Source organism: Microtus oregoni, unplaced genomic scaffold (genome assembly GCF_018167655.1).
Source record: "Microtus oregoni isolate MIOR12 unplaced genomic scaffold, Mior012 000028F_ref0000031, whole genome shotgun sequence".
NCBI lineage: Eukaryota > Metazoa > Chordata > Mammalia > Rodentia > Cricetidae > Microtus > Microtus oregoni.
This window is the reverse complement of record NW_024543087.1, coordinates 28,603,829-28,629,049: the sequence shown is the minus strand read 5'-3', so window position 1 is coordinate 28,629,049 and position 25,221 is coordinate 28,603,829. Positions and strand designations below refer to the sequence as shown.

Genomic DNA, 25,221 nt, shown 5'->3' with positions numbered 1-25,221 from the left:
GGGAGAAAAAAGCTGAGTCAGGCAGTCTCCATGATTCTCCCACCGGAGACAGATGCAGGTTAAGATCTTTCCTGGTAAGCCAGCACCTCGTGGTGCTACACAGATTATTAAAAATGGGTTAATCAAGATGTGAAAATTAGCCAGTAAGAGGCTAGAGCTAATGGGCCAAGCAGTGTTTAAAAAAATACAGTTTCTCTGTAATTATTTTGGGTAAAGCTAGCCCAGTGGCGGGAAGCAGCCCGCCACTTGCCACTACAGTGGTACACTCTCCCACACATACATGCACCCCATACTAATAGGTGAAACTTGAAAACTTTCAAAGATGCCAGTGGAGTAAATGAGAGAGGTCAGACTTGAGACCCATGGTCCAAAGTCTGCTATTGTGTCATACTGAAATTAAAAAGGGAAAAGGGTCACGGCACCTTCTTCCACTTATATTTGGTTTACTTTCTTGTTTCTCTGAAAGAGGTTACAGTATTTTAGTCATTAGACTGGATTAATTTTGATCGTACATACAATAATAACATTTAATCAAAGGATGTGGGGAGGAGCAGTGGGGTACACTGGCATACGATAATCCCCATGGAGTCCCCGAGCATTAGCAGGTGTCTTTCGCACTGCTCCCCTGTCAAGCTGTATTTATGTGTTCAGGATCAAGTCACTCTTCTCTTACTGAAAAAGTCCTTTTTCACGCTGTGCCATCAAATGCCGTTCTTAGAGGAAATGGGTTCTTCTCCTTCACTATGCAGCCCATCCGCTGGAGGCTCAAAAGAATCAAAAGCCTTCCTAGGACCATTGGAAGCCACATAATGAAACTAAGGCCTAGTACTATTTCACTGACTCTCCAGAACTGCTGAGTGATAAGGATCAGCAAGGAATTGTTAGTTTTAATGGGAAAAGTGAACCTTTTGTTAGTCATGTCCATTGCTTTCCTGCTAAGAAAAACCCAACTTTGAAGCATTCATTTGGCTACGGTTGGGTATGGGAGCATCCAGAGATTTTTTATTATGTCTAATAAAATCCACCCAAGAATGGAGGCTGCATTATGGTCCACAAGAGATGCATTTTGCTCTGAAAATGGAGCTGGATGCTCTCTGTAAATGAGGAACCCAGAGTGAGATGTTGGAGGGCACAGCTGGGAATATGTGCAGAACTCACTTTCATTTCCATTTGAATACCACAGAGGCAGCACTCCACTTGCTTCAAATTAAAAGGCACATCAAGAATGCAAAATGTCATATAAAATTTTAACCATACTTTCTAGTTGATTTTTTAATCCTTTACCGGCTCTTTGTCTATTTTCAGATAAAGCCTTGACCTTCTGTGATGTGTGCACATCCATTCTTGGCCTCCTTTTTGGAAGGCTACCTGTGCCCTGGCTCTTTACCTGCCTCCTGCATCTTTTCTTTATGATGTAGTCATTCCCCTAGTTTTTCCATTTCACCTTCCTTTGTTTTCTTCCTGATTGGCTCTTCCTTTTTCCTTCCCTTTCCTCTTTAACTATCCTCCTTTTCTCCAACTCCATCCATGAGTTATGCACACATACATATACATACATATATAAACGTGGATAGAATTGATACCCTGGTGTCCCACTGTGCACTGTCATGTGGCTGTTGCTCTAATTGTGGGATACCTCAATGCAGAACCTAAAGGTTTGTCTAGAGACACTGGTAAGCAACAAACATAGCAAGTCTGAACTCTGGGGCTGCTGACAGAAGCTACTGATACTAATAAAAACTAAGAGCAACAGTAGCTGATAGCATTAAGAGCTTTCTATGTCCTTGGTTGACTCCGTGAAGTCGTATTGTAGTATCGCTCCCTTTGTACTAGAGAAGAAACTGAATAGCCACCCTGTGCATGGTCCAGGCCGTACAGGTTGAGAGGAAGATCCACGCTTCCCAGCCTGGGCAGTCTGGCTTCAGACCATTCCTCTTAAGAACTGAGTTTCATTGATACTTCAGCAGCTGAAGAGTAAGTAGCCCTGGAGTGGGCTCCAGTGAGAGCTGGCAAACACTATAGAACACAAGCTTGCCCTGCAAGCGACCTCGGTGTAGCCACACAGACAAACAGGGGGTAAGCCAGGGTCACCATATACAAAGCAAGGTGATCTCGGATGCTCAGAGGAACTACAGTTGGAGGAGTTCTTCCCAAGGAGGGTGAAATTTTTAGGAGAGGAGATCTGAAACCTATGAAGGCCTCAGGGCAGGGGAGCCATAAAAATGACAGGAAAAGAACAACAATGTTTGAAAGCTCAAGAAAGAAGACAGGACGTCCCAGATGCCCAGTGGCAGCCAGTGTGGCCCAGACAACACCCTGGAGACTGGAGAAAAGAAGTCAGGTCGTGAGAAAGGCTTGGGTGAAGCAGAACACAGAACTCAGAGACAGGGTTAGGTACTGGCCTAGGAATGAAGTCCGGTTAACAAACAGACGTGAGGCACTAGGTCAGAATGGCAGAGGGGAAACCTGACAATGGGAGAGGAGTCTCTAGCTCCACTTGAGCAGGTTGGACTTCGTCTCATTCACCCTTGGTCTCACTTGGGGAGCTGCTGCATACACAGGTAACATCACAAGCCGGGGTGACATCATGTCTTGTTTCTACAATCGCTCCCAAACCCACAGGGTACAGGTGATCTTTAATGCATAAAAGTGAGTGGAAGCAAGGCTATCCCGAAAGTATGTCTCTTTCACATTCTGGTTTGCTGCCTTGAATAGAAGAGCGGGTGATACAGACATAGCCGGAACGTTTGCATAGCCCTGGGGATGCTGTGTGAGTGTGCCATGCACATCAATAGCCACTATTACATCCAGCGATCAAGAAAAACACAGAAAACCACCCTTAGAGGAAATATGGGGGGGGTAAAACGGAGGGCGTATGAGCTGAGGTAAGAACTGTTTCCGTAAACCCTTCGACAGTGTTTGAAATGTGTTAGTATATAATAAAAGTAAAACTAAACATGTGTCCAATTTAATCATCAGGCCACTAGTCCCACGAAATAAAAAGTGGTGCCGTGGTGGGCGACATGACACAGAGAAAATACGCTAACACGTTAGTGTTGCAGCCAGGAAACCAAGGGAGTCTAATTGGCAGATTAAAAAAATAATAGTATTCAGGGAACATTTAATGTGGTCATAAAGAGGTTCACACACCTCTCAGAAATCATTTTAAAGTAGCAAGCATTAGGTTTTATGGGACCAAAGGTGATGCTGAGCCCCCCCCCCAGTTAAGTCGAGAACACCCTAGGACCCCGTGTTTAAGAAGGCAGGAAGCCAAGCCAAGCAACATATTTTAGCAAGATTTTTTTTTAATCCGACGTCTCAAGTGAACGGTGTTTCTCATGTTGTCCCTTCATGGCATTTGACTACCATATTTTTTTTCTAAATTTTATTTTCCTTAAACCTTCCAAACTAAATACATGTGGGGCCATTTCTGTTTGCTCCCCTGGTGTTCACCCAAGCTGCCCCCCTCCCCCCAGCACTTCAGATCCCACCCTGCTTTAGGCCAAGACCCGCAGCAGCCTGGCCAGAAACAGATCTCCTCCAGCAGGGAAATGGGCTGAGGTGGGGAGGGGTGGTGTCTCTGAGGGCGGTGCCCACAGGAAGCCAGAGAGCCCTTAATCACCTGCCGTCCTTCCTCAGTTCCATCTGGCTGCCTGAATAATGGGGATTAGAAGTATCTGCTTTGATTGCTGCTGGGGACAAATGCTGAAATTTTGGTGAGAAACCTCAGTCCTGCCTCTTTAAGAGCTGGGTTTCTTAGGAAATTTCAATTCTCTTCTCTCCAGTGTTTGAAGCAAAGCACTAGAAAAAAAGGTCCCCCAAAGTGGCACACCAATCGATGCTCGGGGATTTCAGTCCAATTCGCAGCCCACCCGGGGGGGGGGGGGCAGCAGTAGGACGGGGTTGGAGGTGGGGCAAAGGGGAGAAGGGGAGTAGGGAGGGGGGTGCTGGGGCTGGACTGATGCTGTTGAAATGAGGCCTCAGAGGAACTCCCTGCATGAGTAGAAAGGCTCAGCTCCACCAATCCATCACGGCATCCAAGTCCCAGGGAAAAGGGCAGCTGGGACCTCCACACCAGGAACTCCTGTGGTCACGCCCCGTGGTCACTGCCTGAACTGGACTTGAGGGGAGGGTGTCTCGATTACCTTCTACTCTCTCAGCCCTCCCCCACTTCCTTTCTTCTGTCCTCCCTTTCTCCCTCTTACCTTTTCCACCCTTCCTCTTACCCCCACCCCTTTCTCCATAAATGAAATTGTTAAAACACCTTTGCCTGCTCTGCTGGGGAAAATCAAATGTTAGTCCGCTCGGAGCCCTATCCACCAGCCTGAGTGCCACAGATTGAGACAATAAAGAGCTGTTCCTTTTGGTTGCTCAAGCAGAGGGGCTCCCAGTGCCCAGGGGCTTCTGGTTTGTAGGCACTGGCTATTTTAAGCAGGCCTCCTCGTCTTCACTGTGCCTGTGGTCCTTTGACCAGCTCCCTGCTCTGGGGAGGATTTCTACCTCTGCCATCACTCCCAGCCAGAAGCCTGGAGGATGACTGGGGAGGTATTTGAGAGAGGTAGGGGCTGAAGCAAAGACTAAAAGTCTGCTAAAGGCAGGCAGCCTTCACAGGGGCTCTGCGGGAGCCTGACATAAGCACTTCCTCCCACACTCGCAGCCCACCCCCAACCCAAGGGGCTCACTCTATGGGAGAGGAAATGCAATCAGCAGAGCCCCTTGCTTGCTCTGGCTCTTCCAGGACCCTGGGAAGAACCCCGGCACTGTGTTCCCAGGGTCTGTGTTTCTGTAAGATTTGGGAAAGGAGAATGTTTTAAACACAGACTGAACTGCTTGCTGTTTCTGTCTGCTGCTGCTGCTACTATGGCTCCCCACTTGCCCTCATTCTTCTCAGATCAGAAGGCTTTGGCATTTGGGGAACCCAACCCAGGAGCCCCTGAGATAGTGGGCTCTCTCTCCTAGCCACAGTGGCTTCTGTGTGTACAAGTCTTCTGTGTGCGCAGGTCACGGCTGGTCGACCTGGGGTAGGAACAGCGGACAGAAACTGAGCATAAAGACTGTATTAAATGTGAACAGAGCCTTTGGCGCCTAGCAGTCAAGGCCTGCGGGTACTGGGGGAGGGGAGGGAAAACAAGGTATGAGATACACAGAGCCAGAAGCAATTCTAGAAAATGAAAACTCAGTTCTCGTGGATGCCTGTCAAAATGGAAATTTCGCAATGTATTCAGTAAAGAGGCACGCGTAGCGATCGGTACATTGCGCGTTATTTATGGAAATTGCGTGAAGTGAAATTTATCAGGAATCTTGCATTTGGCGGATTAGCATAACAGTGCTGCAAGGAGCAAGCCAGTCTGGGAAAGGAAGCATGCCTTAGTTCCTCCTGGCTATCAAGAATTTTGGTATAGCTGGGGAAGGGTCCCTTTTCTTTCCATCCTCACTAATATAAGATCATTATCAGATAAAGGAAACATCAAAGCAAGCAAACAAATTTTACAGAGGAAAAGGGGATTTTAGTGGTATGTGCTTAATTAAAACATTATAGGATTTTCTATTGTTGCTATTGTTATATATTAGTTGCATTTACTAGCTTCACAAAAATTTTGTGATTTCTCCTTTTCTAAAGACTCTCTTTAGAACATTCCGTAGTTGTGTTTAATTTCATTAAAGAATATCCCCCTGGCCAAGCTGTGTAAGTTTTAGGCCCCAGAACCTAGACCCTCTCTGTGGACTGCCCACATGACTCTAGACAAAACTTGATTTTCTCTGCATTAGAGAACCCTGTTCCAGGCTAGGGACCATGATTATGGGAGAGTTTGCTCCTCAAATCCTGTCTTTCTTATGGGGCCTCCTATCCCACGTTTTCAGGGCCTGACTCCCAACTGGAAAGTCAGTAGCAGTGAATTGCTGTTGGTGTCCACTTTCTTCATCTGTGCCGAGGCCAAGTGTGGAGGGTCTCACCATGATCAGCTGATTGTGGGTTTTGCTTCTGAGGAGGCCGCGTGGTTTTCTGACAAACCTTTGTTCACATCGGTGTGTTTAGGTCAGCTGATGATTTGATTGACAGTCCAGATCTCATCTCCTGAGCAGCGGGCACTTATGCTTCTGTTCTCTTGGTATTTTTGTTTCTGAACAGAGTTGGTGTGGACACGGATGACAGTCTGAAGGAAGAGCCCTCCTCACAACAGGTAAGTTGGATAAGTCAGTATACAAAACACTGTCTGGTCCATAGACTGGTGCATGCTTCTGGAGCACATAGCCAGGGTAGCTATTTCTAAAAGGAGCTGCCTCTGCTAGTCGTGCATAGGACTTCAGGGTGTTGGTTATGTTTCACCTATGAATGCTCAGAACCAATTCACTACAGCCGCTTGTGACGTCAGGAATCCTGAACACAGGCCTCCTGGTTCACATCATGCCCAGCAGCTAGCTCCTCAGAGCTCAGCTAACTCACTCAATGCTTCTTCAGCACACAACAGATGAACCTGTTCCTCCCGAGTGGCTTCTCATTCATCAGATCTGGGTGTTCAGAAATACTGAAAGAGGCAAGAGACAGAGAAACAATTGAGGTGATCCATTACTGACCTAACTGAACAACCATTCTCTACAAAGACCCAAAACGCCTTGGAGAAAATTACTCAGAACAATGTGCTAATCCCTTGAGTAGAAGAAAATTATTCTCCAAACCCTAGCTTTGAATCCACCATCAAGGTAGGATCTGTCAGTTGGTGATTATTTGCCCCGGCGGAGGGGCTTGTGGTTGAGAAAAACCTAACAGTGATATTGCCTTAGCGATTTCTAGCTTGATCCCGCACCTTAGAACAGAAGAACTATGTGAAGGGATTTCCCACATTTGCTACAATTACAAGTCTGCAGACATGATCAGGATCATGTGATAAATATATGGCTTTGCTTGGTAAACTGTGTTTTGATCATGTTTGGATTTGAGGACAGTCCCTGCTTTGATTTCGTGGGTCCCCTCTCCTAACATTAGTGTAGCACAGCTGGTTGCCATTCCTGGGCAGGTGGCCACTTCCCTGGGAAGAAGAGCCCCTGTTCTGCAGAGAAGGCTGAAGCATGAAGTTCATGATAAACATGACTCCTGTGTATTTTGAACTCGGCTGGCATGTGTGTCCCAGGGCCGTATGGTGCTCTTTTCACAGACCATTGCCCCGGAAACAACCTCAGCATGGGCTAGAGCTCGGCATGGCTGCCTGGAGTAGTGGGATGAGGGCCAGCGTGATGACCTGAGAGGCGGAATCAAAGTCATCATGGGCGCTGTAATGAGCAGTGAGGAAGGTCTGGCTGTGGCTGAGTTTTCAAAAGCATTTTCATCTACCAGAGGTCAAATAATCTAGTCTCCGACCTTCAAGCAAAACCTTTATCTAAATTCTATCCTTTTCATGTAACTTTTTCTTCACAAGACAGAATAAGAAAATTCATCAAAGAAAATTCTTTGTCTTCCTCTAATGGCCTAAAATTTTTATAATCACATATAATTATTGGTAAAAAAAATCCCTACTAGCCTAACTCCTTTTTAAAATTTATACATATTTTAGCTTATTCATACAACACTTTAAAATAAATTTCAACATTGTTAATTCAGCAATGACTCTTACCTGGAGATATTACCATAATGAAAGGGATTTTTTAGTTGTTTCAGAAATAGGATTGTGCTCCATAGAAAGAGAACATTAGGTGACATTTGGGTCTTAGAAAAGCTTTCACATCTTGGAGTTTCAGCTTCCTGGACTGTACAAAGTGAATGATAATGATGTTTACTTCAGCGGGCTGTCGCGGAAATAACAAACTGAGGGTTGCAGCGATGACTCGGAGGGTGAAGTGCTTGCTGCATAAGCACAAGGCCCTGGGTTCAGATCCCTAGCACCCATAGAGAAGCTGGGCATGGGAGTGCACAGCTGTAATCCCAGGGCTGGATAGAGGTGGGAACAGGCCAGTTCTGGGGTTCTTTGGCCCACTAGCCGAGCTAAAACAGTGAGCTCTAGGTTCAACGAGAGCTTCTGGCTCAAAACAAATAAGACCAAAACACAACAGAGGAAGATGCCCATCATCAACCTCTGGCCTCCACATGCACGGAATATAAGCAAGCATGCCCATATACATACGTGCCTAACACACACGCACATACACATACACACATACACACGTGCACACACACCATTAAAATAAACCAATCTCATCTTGTAAAAGATTTTAGACAGTTAAGACCACTGCATATAATTAAATAATTATGCGTGTTAAATTTCAGCAGAATGAGGAATAATCAGGGCAGAAACAGACAGAGATAAAAAGGAGCCGAGGAAGTAGGTTGCAGGGCCTACATCCTTGCTGTGCTCCACGTACAAATGAATTTTCTGTCACCCAGAGGGTATGAAAAGGAAATAATCAGTCACATACGAGGTCCTTCCGTTTGGAGGACAAAAAGCAGTGTCTGGTGGTGCAAAAGCAGGGGTGCTCACCTCTGTTCACCGACCTGTCTCAGCAGACCTTCCTGCAGAGAACAAGAGGGGGCTTTCTCCGTGATTAGCCACTCCCACCTTAAATTACACACTTCCTGGAGAGCTCATGGCAGCTTCTTGTGGGCATTCTTTCTCGCCATATTCTGTTTGTTTGTTTGTTTGTGATAGGATTTTACTGTGTTGTGTAGCCCTGTCGGTTCTGCAAGTCACTTTGTAGACCAAGCTAGCCTTGAACTCAAAAAGATTCACCTGCCCTGCCTTCTGAGTGCTGGGATTAAAGGTGTGCGCCTCCACCACCATAATCTTTAGCTAACAAAGCTAGCACATAGCAAAACCCGTTCCAGAAAGAGGTTGGAGTCATTGTTCTCTTAATGTCAAATACCAGAAACAGTGGACTCCAGCCAGAAGTAGTTGGCCACAGGATCCATGCAGCTGCCACTCACCTGGGCAACGAGTGTTTGATACTTCCCAAACCTCTGTCAAGTTGCTCTCTGCTCCCCTTTTGCCTGGCAAAGCCTTACTTTTCATCAGGATCCATTGATCCCAAGCATGAGTCTGATTCCTAGCAAGACTATGCTTCCTACTTGCTTTGCATTTATTAAACTATGTGTACATTAACAAGATGAAGAAGGAGGATAATTTCTGCCCTGACCAATCATAGCAGCAGTTCTTAACCAGAAGCTCAAACTGTTTAAAGTCCTTACTGCCATTACTGACTGTACAGTCTCAGAATCAATACTGGGCACGTATAAGTAAATGTGGCTGCTCATAAAGGAATTTCCACCTTCCGAGCTGTAGGGAGTACTTGTGGGATGGGAACTTGAAGCACAGTTCCCTTTTTTGCCATGCATGGTGGTGCAGTCTTAGTATACCAGGCTCTGGAAAGCATACTCCAAATGTAGCCATGATGCTTTCAGTACACACTGTTTGCAACTGTGCTGTTTTGAGGAAGGAAGATACTGTTTATGTCTCAGAAGCATCAAAAACAAACAGGGCATCCCTCCCCTGACCCCTAGAAAGTTTTCCTTGTAATTGTGTCCCTGTTCTTGGAAACATGCCTTTGTGACGTAGGTAAAATCTCTGGAGTACCACTCTTGCCTTTGACGGAAATTTCTAGCACTTATGAGAACTTGGTGTGACTTCTTTTCCCCTGTTCATCATTCTGTCGTAATCTTCCTATTGAATGCTGACCATGGTTTTTAATACTGTTCTGAGTACATTCTATCGTTATCCCAGTTTCGAAGATAACCCTGAACAGGTGTTCATCCCATCTACAAACAAGGAAACTGTACACAGAGAAGGCAAAGGTGGGATTTGAATCTCGGTAATTTGGTTCCAGAACATTCCGTCTTCCCAGATATGCATGCGTTCATGCAGTAATCATTGACCCCACTCCTGATGAATGCTAAGCTCCCGTGAGGAGAGCTCCCCCACTGCTGTTTTCATGTCTTCTCCCACACAGAACTTCTGCTCCGGGGAGGGACATTTAGCAGAAAAAGATAGGAGATAAAGGTTGTAAGGTCAGAGAAAGATAATAAAGCAGGTGAGGAGGTAGAAAAGGGAGGAGAGCTCACTGGCTATATAGGACAGGCCCACGAAAGGACCAGTTAATAGAAAGCTGAAGTCAGACAAGTGGAGACGAAGGCAATGGTCCAGTCCGAAGCATAGCAAGGATGCAGGCTCTGAGTCAGTGGACTGGTGTGAGCCCAGGCAGGGCAGCATGTGGGCCAATGTGTCTGGAAGTGAGTGAACAAGGCAAAAGTGGATAGGATGAGGTAGGGGTGATGAATAGGACCAGGACGTGAATGCGATGGCAAGTTTGCTCTTACTCTGCGTGGGATGGACACACTTAATAGTTTCTCAAGCTTAGAAGTTTTTCATTTCTCCTAGCCCCATTCTGCCAACTGTTATGATAAAGCTCATTTTCAGCATTACTAGCATAATTCTATTTTTAACACAGTGCTAATGTCTCCAGGGTTGTTCTTAATATGAGCTTGCACTTTCCTCTTACTTCCGGTAGTTCCTCTCCGGAAAGTCTGGTTTTACTTGTTCATTCTGTGCGGGTATAACCTCGGTTCAGACGGCTGTGGCTCCAGACAGTGGAAGCCCGGCCGCAAAAGGTCCCGAGAAGAGCAGAAGGACACCCACAATAACTGAGCAGCAGAGATTTAAAGGATAAAATTTCTTCCCCAGAAAGACTCACGCTAAGCAGAGACACAAAGAAATGTCTGTCAAATATGAAGGGCGTAAGCTCAGTGAACAAACACTCGTCTGCCAACTCTCAGAAAGCCATAACCTTGAATGCCTTTGAAAATTGCAATCGCTGGGGCACAACAGAGGAATTTATTCCTCTGCACAAATTACACTTCTTACTGGGTCCTCTAGAGAGGTGCAGAGCGCAGAAGCATAGGTAAGTTCATCCCAGGGAGAGACTAATTAGCAAAGGTAGGGTCATTTGGTTCATTACATTAGATGCACTTTTCCATTGTTTATATTTTCAAATATTCCTAGTAAGACTATAAGAACCAAAGAATGAACTCCACCTACAGCCAACACAATTGGCAGTGGGCATTCCCCTATGGCCACCACACTTGGCAGTGGACATTCCCCTATGGCCACTATACTTGGCGGTGGACATTCTACAGCTACCACAGTTGACAGTGGACATTCCCCACAGCCACCACATTTGGCAGTGGATATTCCCCTACTGTTGCCACAGTTGTCAATGGACATTCCACTATAGCCACCACAGTTGTCGTGGACATTCTACGGCCACCACACTTGGCAGTGGACATTCCCCTACGGCCACCACACTTGGCACTGGACATTCCCCTACGGCCACCACACTTGGCACTGGACATTCCCCTACGGCCACCAAACTTGGCAGTGGACATTCTCCTGTACTCACGTCACTCCTTGAGCCTGTGCCATCTCACGGGAGGTAAAGTGCACATAATACACAACAAGTGTTTCGGGAATGGAACTCTAGGCTCAAAAATTGATATGGCCCAGATGAAACTTTTTCAGGCTACATTGTAACTAAAACTGTCTTGATAAAAAAAAAAAAAAGATGAATATCCCTAAGCAAACTCCTTGGGTTTTTCTTTGGCTAACACTGGAATTTTTGTTTATTATACTTAATTATGTCATACGCACCCAAAAGCGTACATTTTTACCCATTAACATTTTTACATAGAGAGCCTACATCCACGTATTTCTCTTACCAGCAGATTCTTTAATTTTATGCTCTAGAAAGCAGGAATAATAATGAGGAAGCAGAGGGAGGTGGCAGGTACAACTTAAGGAGCGGTTTTTTTTATATACATTTTATTTAAAAGATTTAAATCATCTTTAATTTTTAGTTTAGTCGGGATATCTGTTATTATAACCCTATCTTAAAGAGATATGGTGGAAGTTTTAAAAAGGAGCACCCTGGCAGTCCTCCATGGGCACTTGTCTAGCATGTGTACAGCCTCCCTTCCCATTGACAGTGAAGTGATCCCCCTCCCAGCCAGTCTAAAGTCTCTGTTCTATCAAGAATATAAGCAGAACCTCATTTCAAAGGCACAGAGGACTTCACTTTAGTCTTCATCCTTTATTTGATTATCTCAACATGGGGTCCATCCCTCCCCATACTTACTAAGCTGAAAGTCTTGTCCATTGTCTTGGAAGTCCTCATCACGGTGCGTCAACCTTCAGTTATGGTGGAGTAGGCTCTACACCCTCCCCCAATTAGTGTCTATTCCTTAGTTCTTCCATTAGCAAGGGCTGCCTGTCTAAAACTCTTGTTCCTGTGGAGGTCTAATGGAAGAACATTCCAGACAGAACAAAATCCCAGGGGAAGGAATCTTCACAGCCTGGGCGATAAGTAGTAATGATGTTGCTACAGCTGGAATAACCACAGGGAACATTCCAGACTATGCATGTGGAAGAGAAAGAGGCAGGAGCCAGCTTGTGTGGTTACCTGTCACCACACTGACGCTGGGTAACACACAAACTCTAAGAGGTGTGCAACAGGAACCCCACTGCTGTGTGCTACCTTGGGCACACACCATTTCGCTGTCAAGAATAGAGGCTAAAGCATGCATTGTTTCTGAGGGTTAGCCTCAGTTCTAACATTCTGCTACTGCTTGCTACATTGTATTCACCGGAGAGAGTTTTCAGAACATCCTAGAAAGTAGGTAGATAAATAGGCAACCCTTCTTTGGTGGAAAGTACTGCCAGGTTTCATTGGAAAGATAGTGGCACAGAGAGTTGAAAAACTGGTATCTCTAACATAACTCATCTGCCATTTGGTCTACAGTAAAAAGTTTCAGTTTTACAATAGATAAATTTTGAGTCTTTTGAACGTGGTTGGCTTTATTTTATGATTATGATTGGTTCCATCTTGATAAACATTCTGTATGAAAAAGATATGTCTTCTAGCATATGTTTTAATGGCATACCCAACAACTGCAGGATATAGTTGGTATAATATTACAAAAGTGTCAATCATTGGAGGAGAAGTTGTAGGTCAGTTGTTGAAGTGCACGCCTAAAGGCATGGATTCAACCTATGTCGCTGCACATGTTTGGAATTAGTGGTACATGTGTCTATTCTAACACGTAACGCGTGGTGGCAGAAGGATTAGAAATTCAAAGCCATCCTTGGCTACACAGCATGAGAATCTCTCTCAAAATAAAAGGCTGGGTAGGGTGATGTCTCAGATGGTAAGGTGCTTGCTGAGAAAACATGTGTCTGGTTTCAGGTCCCCAGCACCCACACGAAAAGCCAGGCACAGGGATATATGTCTCTAACCCCAGTGCGAGGAAGCAGTAACAGGCTGTCGTCAGGCAGCCAGCCTAGAAGAATCGATGAATTCCAGGTTGAGTGAGAGACCCTGTTTCAGAAAATAAGGCAGACAGTAAAAAGTCATCAATTTCTGCCCTTCATAAACACATGTATACACACCACATGCACATGTTCTCATACTCACACATATGCACCACACACATGCACACAGAATGTCAGCTATGTGGAACAGATTCTGTTTTAATCTACTCATTTTACCAGTTGCTGATGCAGTTTGCCCCAGCTAGAGGTGTGCCTGTTTCTCCTTCATAGATTGGCCAATACTGCCTCATATACTTCAGATAGTTCTTTGAATATAGGATTCAGTTTCTTTTAATACTTTGAAAATTATATTCTCTTGCCGTCAAGTCTTTATTTTTTCATGAAACATTAGAAGAGTTTATTTTTCTTTTTGCCAAACATAATTTGATCTGTTTTAATTTCATTTTTTATCTTCAGTTTTAGAAGCTTGACTATGGTTTGTTGTTCTTTAAATTTATCCTAATTCAGAGTCACTGAGTTTCTTGGATTTTCATGTAGATGCTCTTCATTGAATTTATGAAATTCAACTGTTGTCTTCTTAAATATTCTGGTTTTTGTGTTCCTTGTTCCCTTCATGCATTGCAACCATAGAATTGTTAAGCCACTTTATATGTTTTTCTTATGTCATTTAGGCACTTTCCTATTATTCAAATCTTATTTCACCACAGTGTACATGTTCAATGCTTTAATTTATCTCTTTCAAGCTTACTACCATTGGCAGCATCCAGTCAGCCCTTAAGCCAATATAGTCGATTTTTCTTTCTAGATATTATGTACCTTTGTTCTGGAATCTCTCTTTTATCTCTTCTATCTTTTTTCTTTCCCTCTTTCTTTTTTAATCTCACAGTTTTCTTCAGAGGTTTTCATTTTGTTCTTATTATCTCGGTGAGTTTAAATTCTCCAGCATGTTCTTTATAGCTGTTTTAAAGCCTTTCCCTATTAATTCTAATGCCCGAGTTATTTCAAGGTCCGTTTCTATCGATTGCCACTTCGGGTGTTTCATTTTTGTTGCTATTTTATCTACAGCTTATCCTGTTGTTCTCTGCTGCCTATTACCCAATCATTGAGTCCTATTATGCCTGTGATACCAGGCACCCCACATGGCACACCACTGCATATTCTGAAAGTGATTTTGAAGTCGTTGCATAGGCAAAGGAACATGGCTTTCTTTCACTTTGCTTTCAGATGGGTGCTGGATACTGTATAATGGAGCCCTGAGTCAAAATGTGCAACTCTTAGCTTTATCTTGGTGGTTGTGTTTCGGGGGGTTTATTAGCATATTTGAGGGTCGCTTAAGTCGGGATCTTGTTTTGTAAGATGCATTGTCCATTGTGGTGTTGAGCGAATGTGGATACAGGTATATAAAAGGGTTTCCATGCCAATTAAACCACGCTGTAAGTCAGGTTTCAGGTAAGAGTACTGTGGAACAAGAATAATGACATGGTGTGAAACCCCGACCCCCCATCTTTATGTTCATCCATGTATTTGTCTTTTCTTTTTGTTTTGTCTTTGTCCTCAGTCCTCAGTTTGTAATATGATCACTTTGGACCCATGATTAGTTTTTGATAGACTGTTAAGAGGGGAGATAAATTTTCCACCTTACAAATAAATTATTTGGTAAAAATACTTCTCAGAGAACTATGCAAATGCAGGCATCATCATTTATTACATTTTTCAATTCCTCTGAGTACCTTTTGTATCTATAATCCACAATAGAGTGTGAACTAGTTAGTATTTACTATCTGCTGCTGCATAATGACTTAGAACAACACATGCTTATTAGTTCAAAGCTTTTATGGGTCAAGAATTGGGAAACAACTTAACTGAGTGTTTCCACTCAGGGTCTCCTATGAGGTTCCAGACAAGGTGTCAGCTGGAGTGATTGTTTTTGGAAGACTTTTATAGATCCAGAGAGTCCACATCTATGTTGACAGAAGCCCCCGAGTTCTTCCTAGCTGTAGAAGACTCTGGTGACACACGGAGCACTCCACAGGCCTGCTGCAGAGTCGTCACTTGGAAGCCAGCTTCTCAGAGCAGGCAGTCTAAGAAAGAAAGCAAAGAGAGAGTCCTGGTGTCTTTTTAATGAGCTAATCTCGAGCACGGCATAGCATCATATCACTTATATAGTACATTTTAGTCACTAGATATGCGTTTTTAAGTACATACTGCACACAGTGTTGAGGGGAATTAGGCTCCATTCTCTTAAGGAAAGTAGAATAAAATAATTTGTAGGAAACTATTTTTAAAAACCAATATCACATTTTCCTGAGCCAAACAATTTATCTTTCCTGTATGAAGATGCATGTATCACCAGCCCAAGTCATATGAACCAGGTTCGTTCCTTGGCAACTAACCCAGGGAGTACAGGCTAACCGTGGGACTATTGAGATACCTGGGAGGCAGATTATTAGAGTTTTGCCCATCTCTTGATTGTTATCTGCCCCCATGTTTTTTTCTTACTCATGCATTTACTGATCCTCTTCTATGGAACATATAAGAATGTGTTTGGAAAGGCAGAAGGTGAGAATATTTGCATAAAGTATTTCTATGTAAGGACTAAGAATTGATGGCTGACCTTTTAAAAAGTAACTTCAAAAATTTTCCATTTGCCCTTCAGTTATGATATGAGCCCCCCTCAGAATCCTGGAATCTTTACTTTAGAGCACGAAATGTGGTTCTCTTCTTGGTAATTAGTAAATTAAGGCATAAATTTCAGGTCACTGCATAAGACTCTCCATTCTGGTCAGAGGTGATAGGGCAAAATACCAAAAAACAATTCCATCTTTATGGACCATCAAATAGCAGCTTGGGAACCCAGAAAAGGCCTCCTATCATGGTTGAAATAATTTCAGAACCCATTTACTAATCATTTCACTTAACTTCTGTCATTAGTATTGCATATGAAACATTGAGGAAGAGAAAAGAAAGCACTTCTTCACATACCCATCTGAGACAAACAACAGTCCACGTGGATCTGGGTCCCGTCAGGGAAAGCCTCATTTGCACAAGATTTGGGAAAAGCCTCCACATTTGCTTAGTACTATCCTTAGAAGCCCGTTCAGCACGCAATCCTTCCTTGCTTCTGTGTCTGGCTTTTTATAGGTTTCTGGTTAGAGCCTTTGGCTTTTCCTTCACCAGTCCAAATAAACCCAACGTAAAGAAGACCATCATGTTTTTTCCTCTCAGGGTGGAGCCACACATGAGGGCTCAGTAGAAAGAAACCGATCCACTTCCTGCTGTGCCCTGTCAGGTCATTTCCCAGTCTCTACTCTGGTCCCTTGTTCGAAGAGGTGGGGTGGGGCTGGGGAAAAGATCAGATTGCCTGGCCATTTTTAAATGTTCCCAGAAACAGAAGATAATAAAGGAGCCAGAAATTCCATATACATCCATCATCCTGCTTCTTAGACGTAGCAAGGCAAATAAAAGGTAGAATTCAACACTCTTGAATTTCCAGTTCCCATGCAGAGCTGGGGAAACCTGAGGCTCTGGGTCGGTGAGTGTATCATTGTTATTCAATGGAAGAAAGTCCAAACCTTGGTCTTGGGAACATTTAAGAATCCATCTGGGGGTAGAAAAGGTGAGGATACGTTGTATCCTATGCTTGTTCTAAAATGCATATCCCTTCTCTGGAATAAAGAAACTTAAGAGAGAATAACTGTTGTTAGTGATAAAGAAAACCACCATGGAGCTGTAGTCCACCCTCTTTCTGATGACTGCTTCCATCCGCTGTCCTTGAAACATGTATGGGTCGCTATTTCCACAATGCAGATAGACTGATGTCCCTCCTGTCCTCCGCACAGCAGGACCATTCTAAGGGCCTCCTGTCTGTGCTGCCTTATCAGATGCCTTCCCTCTCCACCATGACTGCCAAGGCTGGCCTTCCCTTGGCACCTTTATCTTTAGCCCCCACTGCTCAAGTGGAACACACACTGGACTGACTCATTTATTTCTGCTCATTTATTAATGACCTTTCATAACTAAGTTATTAAGTCATCAATAACTCCAGAGAAATAAATGAATGGATCCAGATCTGGGCCAACAGATGTTTAAGATACATATTGAAATCTTTAACTAGGAGCAGCATAAGTCAATTCTTGGTCATCAGTGAAATTTTCCCACCTGGGAAAACGCATTCCACCCCTGTTTTGGTACAGTTAGAACTCCATTTACTTCTTTACAAAGTGAGATGGATAGCACCTCCATCTCCGGTCACTCAGCTAAAATAAAGGTTGTTTTTTAATTACCTATGGCACTCTGCAGTTGACCAAAAAAAAATGTAGATGTTTTTCCAGAATTAAATCCTCTCAGGAGAGCTTCTAAGTTCCACTTTTGTATCCTTTGGAAGCAAAATGAAAAGGAGGGAGAAAGAGGAGAGACAAGGGAGGAGAAGACCTAGGAGCCTAGAAAACCCTGGAGAAGTGTGCCCAGGAATCTAAGTTGTATGTAGCTGTTCCCTCTCTCCATGAGCACCCTAGAGTCTGTCCTTGTCTTCCTGCTCAGAGACCCCTTTTGCCTTCATTGGCCTCCTGTTTATACCCCAGAACTCAAACTTAAAATATGCTTAGAGATCTCCATGTTCCCCACGCACCTTGGGTTCCTAGTCTTTAAAACAGAGGTGATGAGAAAACACACTCTCATGACTTGTTATCAGAATCTACAGTGTGTAAAAATCATTTAGGATGTTGTCTGACATTGATTGGCATGTGTTCAGGAAGCAGCCACTGATTTTAGGGGGGGGGGGGCGGTCAGTAGTACAAATATAGTCATTCCAAATGGTTTTAGTTTCTTAGAGACCAAACAGTCTGATTTCCTCAATTAATTTTACAATTAAGAAACTATAATTTACACTGAGTGTGCTATAATCTTAGCATTCACTAGATTGAGGCAGGAGGATGTCAAGTTTGAGGTAAACCTATGAAAGAATCTGAGGATGAAAGAAAAGTGGCGGGAAAGGGAAAGAAAATTATGAAATTTTGCTGCCTGTTAGAGAATGGCTGTGCTGTCCGCAGTTAAATAGGAGACCCTTGGAGGAAACACTGTCTTTGGAGTCTAGCAATTCAGTCCTAGGTGCAAATTGCTGCACTTCTTGCTAACTGTGTGACTTTGTACTCACATCTTCCCTTCTCTGGGTGTCTCTAGGTCCTTGAGCACAAAATAGCTAGAACTCAACCAACCTAGATGGATTGTGGTGAAAATTGAAAAATAATGATTGGAAAAATTAATGACTGAATAATGTGACTAGCGCGCTGCCTGGAAGTTAACGAGCGTTCGATAGCGAGGAGCTGTCATTATTTCAAAGGTGCTCAGCTGGGCTGTCAGAAGCTGGCAGCTGAGCCTCCACATGCTACCCAAGCTCACCACCTCAGCACCCACCCTTTCTTCCTAAAAACGGGGGAGGGGTCCCAGCACCCACTTTTGTCAAGTCTACTCAGTGGCTGTTCTGTGATTAGTAGATGCTACCAACTATTGCAATCACCCATGCCTGTGGATGAGTAAAACTCCGAAAGTCCTTGTTCTCTAGGAAACAGAAAAGGAGAAACTGAGAAGGAAAGTCCCCGTATTCTGTGCAGAGATTGTTTTAACTAGTCCAGTCCATGGGGAGAAGTTTTGCTCTGGCAGCTGAGCCCTACCATGCTGTGGGCAATGGAGGCTCATAAACAGCTTGCCCACTCTGCTTCGTTGTCACCATTGCTCTGATGCTGTGTTGGGTAAACATGGCTACAGAAAGACAAGGAAGCATAGGGAAACTGAGCCAGATGACTACAGTTCCTTTACAGAGAGAGAGAGAGAGAGAGAGAGAGAGAGAGAGAGAGGAAAAATTCTAACTCTTGATACCAACAAGGCACTTCATAGTTCATAGACCTCAAAATGCCCATTAGAGACAATAGGCTCTCATAGAACGATTGGGGATGGAAAATGAGGTCTATAGTCTGCTAGGTGTGAAAAGTTACCCTCTTGAAGATTTTTTTTTTCAAGGTCATTATAAAAGGTTAGAAGGTCTTTAACCCCAGCACTCAGGAGGCAGAGGCAGGTGGATCTATATGAGTTTGGGTAAGTCTGATCTATATAGCAAGTTCCAGGACAGCCAGCACTACAACATAGTGAGGTACTATCTCAAAACCAAAAACTAACAAAGCAAAGCATAACGTTGGACTATTAGGGTGTTAAGAGAATCTTTAAGGGACTGTCTAGCCTATCTGTTCTCATTGTTTGCCATGGAATCTCCATCACTACTATCCCAGGAACAGTGGTATTCCAGGGAGTATCCTGTAGGAAGCTTTCAATTTTGAGATGTTAGAGATCTTAAGACAGAAGGATGGTGAGTTTGGGTTTAGTTTCAGTGTGAAACGGTTTTCTGCTGCCCCATTCTAGACAAAGGGTAAATGGTAAATAACAGTGGGACACACTTGCCTTTCTTGTATTACCATTTCTTGGAGCTGTGGCATTCGCTGGTAGACATTTCACAGAGCAAAGCATAGCTATTCGTCATTATCAATAATGGAGGTGGCTGGGAAGAGCAAGAAACAAGTTAACATACAATGAAATCAAATCAGGCTGGGCTTGAGGAGGCCGACTTCAGCGTAGCGCGTGGGTTTCCACGGTCTTCCATGCATCATTGTACATCAGAACAATGCTCACTTTCTTGCTGATCAGCCAAGTCATAGTATAGTTTGAAGTGAAACTTCTGGGCCCAAACAAAGCAGAAAATCGGTACTAAGCCTAGTGTAAGCAGCTGTCACAATCAAAACTGATTGAAATTCTCTTTCCTTAATATGCAAAATGGAACACTCAGACATCAAAATGCTCCCAAAGATGCATCCTACCACAGTACAAGCATCTTTAGCACAAGCCTTTCCAGTTGTTTTCCTGGTTCTCTACCTCTGATACTCCGCTCTCATGCAATGCTGTTGAATACATTCTTTCTCGTCTGTCCCTACAGTCCTTATTGGCTTCCCATCAGGAGCATCTCTTTCAACTGTTCCTAATCTTAGCAGAAAGGCAAAACCTAGTCACAGCCTTTAGCAGAGATCTATCAAAAAGACAATGCATGAAAACTGGCATTAGGTTGCTATTTCTCTAGTGATTTCTTGACAATCCGTAAATAAATGCCACCCAGATTTGATTCAAGTGGACTGCAAGATTCCTACAACAGCAATGTGAGAAAGCAGATTTCCACTGGTGTCCAAAAGTGATATCTCCTTAGCTAATTAATAAAAAGCGAGATGATTAAGAAAGAGAATGCTGAATCATGCCCCCAAAAACGTCTCATCCACATAGAAAGATATCTGAGCTAATTTTAAAAACTCCTTCACCATTAAAATGAACATGCCTAGACTTCGTTTTTCAATGTGTCATTAGTCATGTAGTTAAATTGGTCATGCTGTGACATGTATTTAAGATGTACCGTTGTCTGTGGGCTCTCTCTAGGAAGCGAATTCGTTGGGGAAGAACCTGACGAAGACGGAGAGTGCGCAGCTCTTCAGGATGTGGTATGGATTCGATCATAAGTATCCTTTCTAATGACAACTTGGCAGGTCCTCCTGGGGACAGATTCCTCTGCACCCTCATCACGGAGGAATGGGACTGCTACTTCCTGAGGAGCACACAAAGGTAAAGTGGATCCACGGGCAAGCTTACACCAAGGAATGATTTCAAAACCTAAAACCACATAGACCATTGTGAGGCATGGAAAAGCAAAGGAAATCCCTGTGTAAAATGTACATGATGTTTCTGTGGTGATCAGGTATTTAATGTCGGATAACAAAATCGCATGGTCCTGAAGAATTTATCTATTATGTTGTTCTATATAAAGGTCTTACAAGGTCTTACTTCCAGGTGAGCTTCACCAAACGGTCTCAATGGCCTTTGCAGGCTTTGGTTGGTCTGATGGGCGTGGACAGGCCTGAGCTAAACCCGCTTCCCAGGAACCACTGTATATACCCTTGTGTCCTGTGTAAAAAGATGGGGTAGGAGGAGCAATGAATGGGCTGAGGACCAGAAGTCTGGTTCCTCATAGTATAAAAACAGTGTTTCTCTTTGTTTCCCCTCAGGAACACTTTAGGTAAGCTTTTAACTCTGAAAAGAATTTTTTAAAAAAATTCTAGCCATCAGTGTGAATGCAGCAGTTCAGACATGCCCTGTCATGTGAGTTCGAGGGCTGAAATGCCAGGCTGAAGTGCTTGGCCCTGTAGGAGCAAGCCGTCCATGGCTAATCCAGTCAAGAGCTCCACGCGGGAGGAAACAGACAATTGTGCTGTGAGCTGAATGTGTTGGGTCCTCGCTGGTTTTCTGTAGTGACAAAATCCCTCTCCATTCAGTGAGGAAAAGCCAGTCTCTGGGATTAAAACCCAAAGCAACCATTAAAAACCACAACATGTCGAAGGGAGAGGGGAAGTTAAGAGGAGAGAAAGGATCTTTTTTGCAAGCTTGCTAGAACTCTGCAAACAGGTGAAGGAGAAGCTATAACGGGAGGGGCAAGGAGGCAAGAAATACGGCAAATTCACATCTGGGATGAAAGGAGCACAAATCAGAGAAGGACTAGAAATTAGAAAGGAAGGTTGAGAAGGAAGTGAAGAGAAGCCAACTGAAGATGCACAGAGAGGTAAGGAAGAGCATGTTCCTGTAAAAAATTAGAGAACATCTATCCCTGCAGTGCTCCATCTCAAGTGGTGCTGTGGAGGGCGGGGCTTGGAGCTGAGCTTGGCTTAAACTCATCTGGGCTGTCTGTGGCCAGATTCCTCACTGTCAGCTCTGCATTTGTGTAGGCAGTGCAGGCTACCACCCTGCAAAAAGCAATGCAGCTTGGTCATTAGTGGCCTCTTGCTCAGGTCTTATTAGCTACCTGGAGCCTTCCTGGTCTCTAGGGAGTTTGTTCTTGGCGAGTTATTGCAGGTTTATACTCCTTCTGGACTTTTCTTCTAGAAACAGGTGCCATTGATTTCAGTCTCTGATAAAACCAAATTTCTAGGAAGGTGTAAGAATTGACTGAAGAAAACACCTAATGAAACACACAGCAAGGAAATAGGACATCAGAAACCTGGTAAGAGGGTTTTATATTCTTCCTCCAAATGCTGAACGTGCTTTGAGGGAAGCTTTCCAACAAAGAAAAAGGATGAAGTAGAAAAATTAGCTAGGAGACAAGAAAATGAAATTTGGAGCCCACTCAAATTTTTAGCTTGGAGCAGCGGCTCTAAATTTAGATGATGTCACAGTTTTTAATCTCACTTTCCACCAAAGGTTTATTTCCATACGATTAAGGACAGCCTAGTAGAAATGAAAGCAGATTTATCCTCTGTGTAATATCTCACCGCGCAGCCATGTGTCCTCCTGTGCATTCATTCCAGAAACTGCAGTGCAGCCATCATTGCGCCAGTACCCTTTCTCAGAGACATCAGGGGTTTTGTGTCCTAGTTAAGGTCTGAAGTTTACCTGGAGAGAAGCAGGCCAACCAGTTTTAATTCTGTGACCTCATCATATAGCTATATTTTCAGACAAATTATAAATGTGGCATTTTACGTTCACTCTGTTTCCCACTTATAACCCTGTCACCCTAATAGGTTAGGCCATGCCAGTCATTGCCAAAGTAGGGACAGTCCCCCACTGGAGTCAGGTTACCTAACCTTGACCAGAGGAAATATTAGGATGCTGGTAGAAATGGGCTGTATAATGCGGAACTATTGAGACTTCATTTCTGTAAAATCCCATCCCACGCTTAAAGCAGCATAAAGAATTGTTGCTTGTTTTTGTAGTACTGAGAGTTTAAACCAAGGGCCTAGCAAATGCTAGACATGAGCTATACACACACCCCCCTTTTAATTTTCTATTTTGAGGTAGCATCTTGCTAAGTTGCCCATACTGGTCTTGAACTCAGTCAAGAGCCCAGGCAGGCCTTGAACTTGCCACCATCTTGCCTCAGCCTTCTACGAAGAATTCCTGACAGAATGGAGAAGGTAGTTCCGTGAAAGGACTCTTGCTGACGATGAAAGGCCTTGGGTTTGAGTCGTAGCACCCTAAAAGGGGAATTTTTGGCAAAAATAAATAAATGGGCCTTCAGACACACCTGAATTAGACAGTTCTCCAGAGAAGCTGCAGGAAATCATCGATTTATGCATATATGCATGTAGAGACCCATTTCAAAGAACTGGTTTGTGTAGTCATGGACGCTAACAAGCCTACAGTTTGAAGGGCACGCGCTCAGCCTGGAAGCCAGGGTAGCTGCTAATGCTGCAGTCTTGAGGAAGCATCCTGCAGAGCCTCCTCCGTTCTGCTTTCAAGGCTATGCAACTAATTGCAGGAAGCCCACTGGGTAATTTATTTTCTTCGAATCGACGGGTTGTACATTTAACCACATCTACAAATGCTTTTGAGAGTAACATCAAAAGGAGGCTTTAACTAACTACTGAGGTAGTCTCATAGAAATCATGTCGTGATAACCCCCATTCCTATGCACTGGATCCCCAATGTTCAGACTCCAGGGTGGTTTATTATTTCAGCATTATTAGCAATAAAGCAAACCACTGGGGCTCACATTTTTTGTTGTTTTATTTTTACATGACAAGTAATTCATACATACATTCTTAAGAAAAATTTCCTCAAGACTACAGGGGTTGGGGGAATTACACAAATGAAGATTTAATAAAGATGGCCAGTGGCCAAGCACGGTACAGAGGGCTTTCCACTCAGCCCCACACTTCTGTTCTAGGCTCTGCAGTAGATTGGGCATGCTAGAGAATACACACAAAGAGACCATTGGGGTCAAGGGTGGCCTCAGTGCAGCAACCTGGGCTCTCGTGTTTAACCATGTTGTTAGAAACCTATAGTGCCCAAACTGATGATTAATGACAGTTTCATCACAATTCAGTATGGGCAGCAATTCTGAACCATGCAACAGAAAGAAGAAATTGAGACATAAGGGGATGGTGGGGGAACAAATGCCATTGGGTACTACCAGGTACTGACTTGATGAATCTTAGAACCTCTCTTTTGGTTTGGATTCTTACCACCACCCTTGTGACAGAAAGCCAAACTCCCAGATCACTTACCTAAGAGGCTTCACCTTCTCCAGCTGGCAAAATTCAATTCTGTTCAAGCCCAGATCCCTCCAAAGGCCACAGAGATATTCAAATGAACTTTATTGCGAGGGATGCTCTTACTCTGCTTATAAAACCAAACCCCTTAGCTCAATATGTGCTTGGAGCTGCCCTTTAGACAAGGACGAGCCTGATTCCTCACTAGTGCACCACTCGCCTCTCAAATGTTTGTTGACAATATTCTGGTGAGATCAGGGTTAGGGGTCAGAGTAGGTCACAAAGAGAATACCCACCATGGAGGAACTGCTAAGTTTGTGAGTCGTATCCTCGAAGTTTGGGCTGGGCTATACTACAACAGTAGAGCACTCAGGATGTGTGAGGTCCTGCATTCGATCCCTAGCACCATAAAAACAAATCATAGCTTCAACTTTTCTGGGGCATAAAGTTAAATATGCAAGGGACTTTAAAAAGAACTTCAGTCTTCTAAGGCAATAGATTTAGTCTAACTAAGGTCCAAGGAGGCAGATATGTAAGCCAGACATCAAACGTCTGTATCAGCATGTCCCCGTGGGGTGGAATAGCCTTCCCTATCCAGAAGATTAAAGTCAACTCTGGCCCCGTGTGCTCTGTGTGTGTCAGGGACAGCTTCTTGCTGGCTCTCTCCTCAGACTGCAATGCCTCTACCCTTCCCCTCTCTCATTCCTCTTGCCTGCAAGACCCTCCTGGTGCTATATTGGAATCAGCAAGTTCCTGAAGGGCATTCACTCAGTTCTTCTCTGCTTTATAACTTCCCTACAGACGTACTTTCTAGTATATTATGTGCTTTCTTTTAATTGCCTCCTCTGACC

At 43.9% G+C, this 25,221-nt stretch overlaps 1 protein-coding gene across 3 annotated transcripts in view; it reads left to right on the top strand.

Annotated features, from left to right (window-relative positions):
* Slc9a9 (solute carrier family 9 member A9) overlaps window positions 1-25,221 on the top strand; it is a 555,668-nt gene that overhangs the window by 434,082 nt on the left and 96,365 nt on the right. For all 3 annotated transcript variants that reach the window (XR_005976519.1, XM_041677479.1, XM_041677480.1), the window contains exons 13-14: window positions 6,131-6,182; window positions 20,772-20,851. Coding sequence is in view for 2 of the 3 variants with exons in the window: in XM_041677479.1 (XP_041533413.1) it covers window positions 6,131-6,182; window positions 20,772-20,851 (132 nt within the window). In the remaining variant the exon portion in view is untranslated. The remainder of the gene's footprint in view (window positions 1-6,130; window positions 6,183-20,771; window positions 20,852-25,221) is intronic.